Source organism: Myotis brandtii, unplaced genomic scaffold (assembly GCF_000412655.1).
Source record: "Myotis brandtii unplaced genomic scaffold, ASM41265v1 scaffold1038, whole genome shotgun sequence".
In the NCBI taxonomy this organism is placed as follows: Eukaryota; Metazoa; Chordata; class Mammalia; order Chiroptera; family Vespertilionidae; genus Myotis; species Myotis brandtii.
The window spans coordinates 876,931-888,735 of NW_005353490.1; the positions used below are offsets into that span (position 1 = coordinate 876,931).

Here is an 11,805-nt window from a genome sequence, read left to right on the forward strand (position 1 = left end):
ACGATGTTTCTCTCTCATCGATGTTTCTAACTCTCTATCCCTCTCCCTTCCTCTCTGTAAAAAATCAATAAAACATATTTTTAAAAAAAAAGCTCAAGAGAATAAAATTAAAAAAAACTGGACTACTTGGGATCTGATTCCAACTATACCACTTTCAAGCTGTGTGAGTTGAGGCAAGTTACTTAACCCCTGTGTGCTCCAATTGCATTACCTGTAAAATCAGAATAATAATCACACCTTGTGTTCATAGGAATGTTGTGGGAGTTAAATGGTTAATATATGTAAATGTAAATATATATATATATGTGTGTGTGCAAATGTGTTAGAACAGTGCCTGGCTCTTGGGAAATGACCGGTCCTGGATGGCACACATAAGTGCTTAGTAAGTTTCACTAGTATTCTTTTCTCACAGGGCTTTGAGGATTGACTAAATAATAGGCATGAAGGTGCTTTATATAATGTACTAGTCAAGTGTGAAGACTTAGGAATCTGCAGTGTAGACTTCTATGGCTATGTAATTAGGATTAATCAGATTACTAGGCAGCAGTAAACACTTTTAAAAGTGTATCCAGTTCAGAGTGACCCTCTTCAAAGCCTCCTTGAGGTGTGAATGGGCCCCAGCTGCTATTTTTGGAGCTTGTGAATTACAGAAGCAAAAGCTGGCCCTCCGCCCTGCTTCCAGTAGGACAGAGCACTTTGCACCCTGAGATGAAAAGAGATTGCCGTCATCCTAACTGGTTCTTATCTCCAAAATAATAAAGCCAAGAATTTCCTGCAAACCTGGACGAGCTAACCAAAACCATTTCCTCTCTAAGTTCTGCTATGCTGGCATTCACAGGCGCACCATGGCCTTTGTGAAACTGACAGTCATGTGGGGAAGTTACTGTCTTCCCACCATAGCAGACATTGGTAACTGTCATAATCTTGGTGATTTGAGGTTCTATTTTAAAAGTACTTCTGTGGGTTTTTTGTTTTTGTTTTAATTTGGGAAATCTGTTCTCTTGTACTTTTTGTAAGTAAACTTTATTTTTCCTTTTCTAAATGTTTCTGTCTTGCCTAGAGTTGATTGGACTAGGGGTCACACTCAACATGGGCCAAATTCTCCCTCCATGAATGTGTATTTGTTTTTCTTTTTCAGCTTCTTAAACCAGGAAGATATGAACTGGGGAGCTGTGGAGTAACCATCTTCACCAGATATGGGACAGAGAGGTGGAGAAAGTTCAGCCTGCAGAGTGAAATAAAGCGAGGCAAGATGAAGTGGGAATGAGATAGGGATGGGGGACAGTGCTGTCACCCAGTAGCCCCACAGCCTCCACCCTAGCACACTGCTTTATTCTCTTCGTAACACTAATCACTACCTACACGTTTGTTTGTTTGTGCCTCTGTTCCTACAAGAATGAATCTAAGTGCTGTGAGGGCAGGATAATTGTCTTGCCCATCTGACTCCCAGTGCCCAGATCAATGCTTGGCATATTGTGGAAATTCTATAAATACTGACTGGATAAATGAATTCTATTTAATTGTTTACAATCAAATTAAAAATCTGAGAACTTATGTCCCATTGTTTCAAAAATCTTGTTATCTGCTATGAGCTATTACAACTTTAAAAGAATTAAGAATAGTGACCAAATAATAATCTTATATGGTTAATTTGGAAGCCTGAAACTAAAAATGACAAGAGCCTGCATTGCATGAAATGGGTTGCATTATAGCATCACTTCAAGAAGGCCAAGCCTCATGGGTCACAGGGTCTGGGATGATTTCTCCCAGCCATAACTGGGGTTAAAATGATGAGTCAGCAAAAAAAAACAACAAAACTGGATACCTGAGGACTTGAAGATGGAATTTAGAAACAGGATATAAATAAGTATGGGGTAAGAAACTTACCAAAAGATATCAAAGCAAAGCATAAGATGCTATTTTTTTTAAAAAAAGAAAAAAGTATTCTGGCAGGTTTAAAAAAGTACCAAATAGTCCATTAAAAAATACTATCCTTGATAGTAAAAACTCAATAAACCCATTGAAGAAATATTTCTGATTTAAAGGGAGGAAATCTTTAAATGCCTGGAATACATCATTGAGAGAGAAATCCACTCCTCTCACTTTCCCCTCCCCCCCCAAAAAATTCCAGAGAGGCTAAGACATAGCCCCTCACATACCTACTCAGATTTCAGGAGAAGGTAGGAGAATAATTCTTAGATGATAACCAAGCATTTTCCAAAATTGAATAAAAGAAATAAAATTGAAATTTGGAGAGCACAACAAATCCCAAGCAAATAAAAAAAAAAAACCCTACATCTAGGTGCACTGTAGTGCAACCACATGGCACAAAGGACCAAGGTCTTAAAAGCAGCCAGAGGTTCAGATGCTTCAATGACTGTCCTGCTTCAAAGCTCTCGAGGGCTTCATTTCCCCTGGTAAACTGAGAGTAGTCCCCAAATTTCCACCCAAAACTCACAGTATATATTTAAGAAAAGAATGACATCTGACCAATAAGTAGAAATTTCTGGTTTTAATCACAGTATGATGTGTCTGGCAAGAGTAAACTCTTGATATTTGATTTTAAAAGGGGCAATGGATGATGGAAATTTAACAGTGTTGATCCAACACTGTCCAAGAAGAAACTGTATATTCCGGGCAACTAGAGATGTGCAGTGTGATGGGGCAGGATGACCTGTGCCTGGCCAGCTTTTCCTTCCAGACACGCCATTTCCCTTCCTTCGACTGGTGCCCTGAACGAGAATACCCATAACTCCTTTTCTCAGGCTTTTAGCCTTTTCTGACTTCATCCCAAAGAAGTTTCTTTCATATACATGTGAAAAAAAATCCAACTCTACAAAGCGGCTGTGCACTTCTTTGAATCCTGACACTTAACATCTGCAAGAGCTGCTTGCTCAGGACAGCTATTCAGAAGGCAGGAAGAACACAGCACTAAATATCTCGGAAATTTTTATTTTCCTCGCCAACATCTTTTCCAGCATTTTATTAACTAATGATAAGTGACCATTAGAAATTATTTGGCTGTATATTGCTTTCAAAAAGCAGTAAGAAAGTGGCCATTTAGAAAAAGGAGGTACATCAGGTTAGAAACATTATACAAAATGAGAATCCCATCACATGGAAATACATAATCAAAGGTTAGACTAACAAACCAAACAGGCTCTATTCAAATGAGAGCGCTCCATTTCTTTGAGAAGAATTTTTCTTCCTCAGACTCTTCCACAAACACTTCATAATGAACAAAGAACTTATTTCTTTGTAAGCTGAGGTATGACAACATAGCTATGCTATAGTGAGAAGCTGGGATACAGTTTGACCTCTGAAACCAATTATCTTTGAGTTAGTCATTTAAGCCAGGATAGAGGAAGCTCGGGGAGGGGCAAGGCAAACCGTGACAGGAAAAGAATTGAAGAAGCCTGCCACCCATTTTACCAAAACAAGCTCCAAAGTGGTCCTCCTGCTCCCCCCACCCCACCACTTCACACAGTAGAAAAATTTAATGAGGAAGGAGCCTATATTGCTCACCTATATATATAAAACCCTAAGAGACCGTCTCACTGTCCAACCAGTAGCTATAACACACACTGACCACCAGAGAGCAGACACTCAACACACAGGCATAGACACATGGAACAGACTGATGAATCTCAGAGGGAAGTGGGGGGGGAGGGGTAGAGCAGGAAGAGATTAACCAAAGATCTTATATGCATACTAGAGGCCCGATGCGGGTCCCTTGACCTGGCCTGCAGGGAATTGGGTCAAAACCAGCAGTCCAACATCCTCCGAGGGGTCCCGGACTGCGAGAGGGCGCAAGCCAGGCCAAGGGACCCCACTAGTGCATGGATCCGTGCACCGAGCCTCTAGTAAAATAATACAGTCCCTTCACTTTGTTTTATTTTTTAAAGTGCAGCTCTTCAAGAATTTCATTTTTTTAAAAATCACCTGCAAAGAAAGGGGAAAAAAGAGAAAGAAATGCACTTAATTCAAAAACTGACTTTTTAAAAAATTGAATTTTTCCCATCACCATTCATCCCTCTATGCCCTCTTCCACCTCCACCCTCCCCCTCCCCTGTGCAATTACCACACTGTTGTCCATGTCCATGAGTTTTCTTTTTGCTCACCCTGCCTCCTACACTAACCACCTCCCCCCAATCCCCAGCGGCCTGCCTGCTTTCTATCTATGAGTCTGTTTTTGACTTTTAACACTCCCAGGGTAAGTGAACGACCAAAACCAAAGCCAGGTCCACAAACTCCAGAAGATCCCTGCAGCAGGGAAAGGTGTCCTATCAGAAGGTGGCTGCCGGAAGGTCTCAGCACAAAGGGCTCCCACTCCTTCCTCAGGTCCCTCCTCTCATCCCTGAGCTCACTGGTGCCTAAAATGAATTCTGTAAGCATCCTGTGACCTCAGTATCTGTCTTATGCTGCAAAGGTGATGGGCCTACCTCACTATTCCTCTGGGGACGCGTAAGCCCTACCAGCTATTTTCCTCTCCATATAAGTGAAGAGATAACACTTTGCCCTGAGCGTAGGTTTTAATAAGGGAGCAAAGGGTACCAGGCACCAGGAGATTCGCTCTCATACAAACAACTCAAAATAAATACCTAATAGTGACATTCATCTGACACAAATGATATGATAACATCATATATGTATAAAAGTTAAGTATGTTACCATCTTCTGTGAGAAATACCAGCACACACACACCTCTTCCTCCCCCCAATAAACTTTAACAAACCTTTCATAGCAAGTGAGTTCACTCTTCTGCTTACTTCCTTTTAACCCAGGTTTCTGACCCTCGTCATGTACTTGTCTGGGGTGGCAGCGCTCATTACTGTAGTATAAACCGTGAAGCTGAAAAAAATGAGAGAAATGTTTATATAGGCATCAGTTTCCCTAGGATTCCAAAGAAGAGAAAAAAATACTAAGCCCTTCCCTAACACTTGGGACCTAGGGTAAGAATACCAACAGAGGCCCACATATGTCAGAATATTTAAAATTTATAATTCAAGGGACCACACACTCAAGGTGATCATTCCTCCTATTTTGATGACACTGTGAAAGGCCATGTTCAAATTTTAAAATTCTGACTCCTCAGAGTTGCATGCTGGGCACTGAGGAAGATCCAGCCTTGACCCTCACCCCTTGCTCTGCCCTACGCTGCTGGGGAGTGGGGGGACATGTATGTGGACACCTCAGCCTTTGCATCTAGGCTTCATGCATGACCCCCAGCAAACATCCCTTGGCCACAGGATGCCCACAATGGCTGCACACCACCATCAGGAGACCACCGCCTCCCACAGAAATGAGCTAAGAATTGCCGAGTACTTGAGCCAGACTGGGTGGACAAATGCACCTGGCCCAGGGGAATCTTATATGAAGACAGGGTCGAGGATGGCCAGGGCTCAGGAATCGAGATAGGAGGCCCACTTGCTCAAATCCAAGGATGAAAGTATGATGTCATTTACTCAACATCCTGCATCATTCTGCCCAGCAGGAGACCTCAACAACCTGAGCCCAGGTGCACACACAAGGGCCTCTTCCCTTCACTCCCTTCACCTACCACTTGTGCTGGACACTAGCTGGGATGATGTTCAAAGCACCTGGAGCTGGGTTGCTCAGGAACAGGCAGAGTTAGTGGCCCTGGGCCCTACAGCTGAATCAGACACCCAGCTAAAGAAAGCACTAAGGGCATGTTTCCTGAAGTAGGACCTTGGCTGCTTATTTACCTTAGTGATAATTCTATTCTCCATCACGGTTTTAAAATTTTCTCTGCTTTTAGCCACAGCAGAGCATGGAGTTCTACTGCAGGTGAGTGTAATTTTATAGCACAGCACAGCATAGAGCTAACTTCTGTTCAGGCTTATTTCTATTAACCTCATACAGTAAAGGGCCCGAGAGTCAGGGATCTGTGTTAATTCTGGCTCAGTGGTGATTATTTTTTTTAAAAAAATTTATTTATTGTCTAAAGTTTAGTGGTGATTATTCTTTAAATGCAGTTCCTCTTGGGCTTTCAATTACACAACAGAGAAAAATGCTACTCCGTAAACTGTTTATAATTTCTAACATTCTATTTCGACAAAACATTTCAGAGTCATTTCAACATTCACAGCCTTTAACTTAGTAACCCCACATCTGGGAATCCAGGCAAGGGAAATATTCAAAAGTTGGGGGTGGAGGGGGGTGTAAAGCGGAGAGAGAATTGCACAAATGTGTTTATTTCAGAGCTTTCATAGAGGAAAACCTAACAACTGGAAAATGCTTAACTCAGTTATACTACATTCTACTGCTATGCAGCTATTTAAAATTATAAGGGTTACTCACAGCATGGGAATGCTTTATTAAAGTAAACATAAGTATTTTATTACAATACTAATTTAAAAATATATATTCATAATTTATATAATTATTTTCAAAACTATAAGTCAATATAATAGAATCAGGGGCATAGAAAGGGAGTGGACTGACAATTTTCGGGGGGAAAGGGGTGCGGGGGGTGCGGGAAGAGACTGGACAAAAATCGTACACCTATGGATGAGGACAGTGGAGGGGGTAAGGGCAGAGGGTGGGGTGGGAACCGGGTGGAGGGGAGCTATGGGGGGAAAAAGAGGAACAACTGTAATAATCTGAACAATAAAGATTTATTTAAAAAAAGAAAAAAAACTATAAGAACACAAAAACAGGTTTTTAACCCCTATCTTTTGAATAAACACAAAAAGGGCAAAATTGTGCCCTTCCAGAAAGGGTACAGCCAGTGTTGCATTTGGAGTCAGTTCCTACAGGCTGGTGAGAGCCAGCTGTTAAATACGCAGGACATTTATAAATCAACTGTACGCTTGAAATAAGTACTCCCAGGTAGGAGTACTTATACCATGGGAGCTAATAAATACTATAAATCAGGGGGGTCTTTTGTTTGTTTTTTGCTCCCCACCAAACAGCTAGTTTACTAGCATACCACTGGGTACCACTTGTTACCCAAGTAGCTCATTTGGGTAGAGTGGTAAAATACTGACTGACTAGGTAATTTGGTTTTTCTGTATTTGGTTGTTAGAATATTGTTTCTGGAACAAACTGTTTAGCATTCATCTTTTTATCAGGCCATTAAAAAAAAAACTTTAGAACAGGTATTTTGAGATATATATTCCTACTACTGTACCAAGTAAAAAGAGTAACACCAGTTTTGCAAATGTCATTACACATAACAAACCTTAAAGCACCATATACGAGTTACTTTAGAGGCCATCAGGAAAACCCCTATTTTGTGCTTGTGTAAAAGAGGATTGTTTTTTTAAAAAAAAGCCATTGGGTATTTGAAACTAAAAACCACTTTGCAGGTTTTACCTGCATTCGCTATTTCTTGAAGAATACTATTTTGATACTCCTGTCTTGGAGAAAGCAGAAGTGAGACTGATGAGTCGGTAGGCAATGCTCGGCTCTGGGATGTATTGAGCAGAAGCTAAAACTCTGTATCGACTTGCAGGTGCTTCCTCTTTATTTTAGTCAGTTAAGTCCTACCACAGAAGCAAAACAAGGTGCCAGCACTCCTCGTGAGTGGCCTCAGGTGTGAGTAAGGCCATAGAAAGCACCCGGAGGGGGACGATCACCAGCAGGCTGAGCTGACCAGCCTTGCGGCGATGGTGAAGTTCAGATCCTCCTACGAGTTTGGAGGTGGCTGCCTCTCACCTTTAACTAAGAGCTTCCTGTGGCAGTGGTGGTGATAGCCCAGTGGTTCACTTCAGAAAACGAGGTGGGTAAAGTCCCAGGCTGTGGACTGTCAAGGGCATGGGAACTTAGATACTGAGTGATCTGCGGAATGAGCCCAGGGTAGCAGAACCTCCCCAGGAAGACAAAGGGAGGCCAAAGCTGTCTCAAGTTTAGATCTAACAGTGAAATGAAGGGGCTCCCACACAGAGTTAGGATGAAAACAGCTCTGTTTTTCTTTACCTTTGTTTTTCTTGGTGGACTTGTCACCTGACTTATGACATACTTGTTTATCTACCTCTCCTGGGCCAGCAGAATGCGAGTCCCGTGAGAGCAGACTTTGTTTTGTTCCCTGCTGTTTCCACAGCACCTAGAAAGCCTGCTCCACAGGAGCCCTCAGATCCCTGTTGAGCCAAAGGGCACACGAGTCCACCTTCTGGGGTGACGTGAGAACAGATGTGAACAGATGCCACTTACTTGTTATACACCGGAAACACCGACAAAACCTGCACAGGAGAAAACCGTATTACAAACTGTCAGAGTGGAGAAGAAATCCATACAGGAAGAATAAAACCCCTTAACACTTCGGCCTGTCTCAGAGTGACAGTTACAGACTTCTGCATCCTTTCTCCTCTGAAACAATGACCATTTATCACATCTGTCCCTTTTTCTAACACGCAGAAAAATGTAGGTGAAGACAGATACTTCAACCCACAGAAGCAAATTCAGAAAATGTCATCTGACTTTTAAAAAAATGTTTTCAACCAGGTAAAACTTTTATTCTAGCATTTGCTTCTACCACATCTGCTTGACTTTACAGGAGAAAATGTTCTTACATCACTACTAACAAAGACACCAAACATCCTGAGCGAAAACTGGGCGTCCCAACGAAGTTACCTGGAAGAGGGCCTCCAGGCTGAGGTTGGCCTGGCCCGTGGCGTTAAGGGCTTTGATGGCGGGTGTTCTGTAAGGACAATGGTCAAAGGTCACTTGGCACTTCAGGAAACCCTGAGTCCCACCAGTTCTCATTTGGGGAGACTCAGTGGGAGGCCCAGCCTCCTTACCTCCCTTTCCTCAAAACAGATTTGGCCCCCAAGCATGTTTCCTCCCTAGTCCCAGAACCCCTCGGTGGAATGAGTCCAACAGTCGCACCCACTGAAGCTGGGCTGGGGAGAACAGTTGCCACCAAACCCCGAGGGGCCGTAAAGCCAAGGGGAATATCTGCTCTTTGGGGACGCACTGACTTACAACCACAGAAGCTGCAAAATTAGCAGGGACAACAAAAGCCCCCAACTGGTCTAGTTATTTATTTCAGTATGAAAAAGATTTTCCTTCCAAAAAAAAGTCTTACATAGAAACCATGAATCTTGCTCTACCTTTTCCTTTTACAGATGACTGAACAGAGACTCAAGAGAACCGAAATCATCTTTTTTCCCCACCACCAGCCAGAGCCAACCTTACGTTCCCAATACCCAACCAACTACTAAAAGGCTCTCCCCCGTGTTCCCCACCACGCTCTATCTCACCGCCACCTGGCACTGGCAAGGGGGCCCAGGTATATTTTCTGGGAGGGGATAGCACCTGTAGTTCTCTTGAGTTCCTGTGAAAGGAGGGGTACGTTCTCCTGATCACAGAATATACTGGGAAGCAGAGAGAGGCCCACCTTCGGTCATCCCTCGCAGGCGCTGGCTTCCAGTGGTCATAATTTGTCTCCACTCGGAACCACCTACAACACAGCACATCATCTTATCTTTCCAAGGTCATTGGAGACATTAAGTAAAGAAGAAATATATAAAAATGAAAAATACCTCCAGTTTCATCAATTAAATATAGATTATTAATGCGAAATGAGCAGAGCCTTTCATTCTACTCACGCTCCATTTAAAGGATCTAGAGGCCAAATGTCTGCCGGGCCTCTTCTGTTCCTCGTGATGACCACTCCTTCCCGGGGGGACATGCCGCCAACAATGTAGTACACATCAGCAATAAGCGGAGTCTTGGCCAGTTTGTCAACAGCTGCTTCGAAGTTTTCCGATTCGCTCAGGGTCTGAACAGAGACAAACCTGCGTTAGCATCATCAGTCACACCAGTCGATGGCCAAGGGGTCCAAAGCACATCCTCCTGATATTTGAACCCATGATCACAACCTTGAACTGCTCTGACTTCATCCTCTTGTCATCAGGACTCTTGAAATGGAAGAAACCTCAGCGGGGAGCCAACTGCACAGGATTTTTCTCACAAAAGGGAAGAACTGCTGACAAGCTCTAGGCCCAGCTCAGAAAACATGGGCCGCGTGTTTTTCTAGGCAGACCACTCCCCATGTTTCCTCATTCATTTGCTCTTTCAACAGGTATTTTTTAAATATTATTTGTATTGATTTCAGAGAGGAAGTGAGAGGGAGAAAGAGATAAAAACATCAATGATGAATCATCTATTGGCTGCCTCCTGCACACCCCACACTGGGGATTGAACTCGAAACCCGGGCATGTACCCTGACCAGGAATCGAACTGGTAACCTCTTGGTTCATGGGTCAACGCCCAACCACTGCACCACACCGGCTGGGCTCCACAGGTATTTCTTGAGTACCTACTATGTGCTAGACACCATGCTGGTATGGAGACAGCAGTAAATACGACCGACCCAGCCTTGTTCTCCCCAAACTTCTAAGGATGACAGGAAAATCAACAGAAAATGGTGATGCAATGTAATGAGTGTCAACAAGGAAAAGATGCTACGGAAGTCAGAGCAAGGGAACCATCCTCACCCATGGCATCGAGGAGGCATCTCAGGAAGGTATCACGTGAGCTGAGGCCAAAGAGACTCAGAAGTTAGAGTGGTGACAGTGGTAGCTGCGGGGTTGGGAGTGGTGATGGGGAAGAGAGTTCTAGCTCCATGGAAAGGTTTGGCAAAGGCTCAGTGCTGCTACATTAGAGTAGTGAGCTGAACTGGTGTTCAGTGACCCCTGGGGCTTCATGAAGACTTCCCATGGACTGTTAGGGAATCACTTTCCTGATCTTCAGCTTCCAAGTATGACCCTCCTCCAGCTGATTGCACAGGAATGTCCTGCAGTGGACGGCCTGCCCGTCCCACCCGCGCCTTCACAATCAACCTTCTCGCCCTGTGCGAAAGCAGTACATTTTCTGCTCACCCATCCTGAACACCACTGAGGCACAGTGTCAAGGGCAGGGTGAGGATATGGTCAAACTAAAGAGCAACTCAAAATATTCGTGTCTGCAAAGGCACCACATTCAGCACCATAACCCACCATCCCAGGGCAGGGACATGTGGGCGTTTCCCTGCCTTGTACATATCATACATACTGCTGTTAGGGGGGAGGTATTCAGACTTGAGTTAATTTGTTCTGAACTCAGCAAAATTATAAAGTGAGGCAACAGGACTGATGAAACATTTTCATTTTTTTTATTTGTTGCCTATACCATCCCCCAACTGCTATCAAAGCATGCATTCCTCTAACAGAACTGTATGAGAAAAAAGCAAAAGAACATCAGTAGGAAAAACTGGAGGCAGGGCTGACTTATTTCACTCAGAGGTAAATTGTGGTGAGAACATGTACCTTATGTTTATCTCAGGAGATGGAGGAAATAGACAGTGACGGCTAATGAGTACAGGGTTTCTTTTAAGGGGAATGAAAATGTTCTAAAATTGATTGTAGTGATAGTTGTACAACTCTGTGAGTATATAAAAAACCAGTGAGTTGCATGCTTTAAATAGATGAATTGTATGGCACTTATTTATATACCTCAATTAATTATACATCTACCTATGACCCACCAATTCCATCCTTAAGCATGGACCCAACTGAAATGGATACATATGTTTACAAAAAGACTTGTACAGGTCGGAGTGGGACCATCCAGATTGCAGCTCCTCGGATTCATAAAGGACACACTCAGGGGGCAGACTCAGTGAGCACCAAAGCCCCATTGAAGCAAGTCTTGCCCCGGAGGGGTGTCTCCAGCACAGAAGTTCTCCCACTGCAGACACAGCTGATTCTCACAGCCAATTGGCCTGGAGGTCAATCCCTCCCAGTGTTACCTACAACAATCAAGGCTTAACTACAACAAGACTGTGCACAAAGCCCACAA

At 43.4% G+C, this 11,805-nt stretch overlaps 1 protein-coding gene and 1 long non-coding RNA gene across 3 annotated transcripts in view; one reads left to right on the forward strand and one right to left on the reverse strand.

Moving 5' to 3' along the window:
* Positions 1–964: 964 nt before the first annotated feature.
* The window catches only part of NAAA (N-acylethanolamine acid amidase), a 23,628-nt gene continuing 12,787 nt past the window's right edge, over positions 965–11,805 (reverse strand). The window contains exons 5-10 of one of the 2 annotated variants that reach the window (XM_014537857.1): positions 9,573–9,745; positions 9,362–9,424; positions 8,596–8,662; positions 8,176–8,204; positions 4,736–4,851; positions 965–1,225 (exon numbers count right to left, since the gene is read on the reverse strand). In XM_014537857.1, the coding sequence (XP_014393343.1) occupies positions 4,776–4,851; positions 8,176–8,204; positions 8,596–8,662; positions 9,362–9,424; positions 9,573–9,745 (408 nt within the window). In that variant the 3' untranslated portion in view covers positions 965–1,225; positions 4,736–4,775. Of the gene's footprint in view, positions 1,226–3,902; positions 3,943–4,735; positions 4,852–8,175; positions 8,205–8,595; positions 8,663–9,361; positions 9,425–9,572; positions 9,746–11,805 lie in introns of those variants that run through there. The other variant, XM_014537853.1, reaches the window with a different exon arrangement.
* Positions 1,221–3,090, forward strand: LOC106725725. Its single transcript, XR_001361651.1, has 2 exons — positions 1,221–2,180; positions 2,303–3,090. It is a non-coding gene; the product is annotated as an uncharacterized LOC106725725 (long non-coding RNA).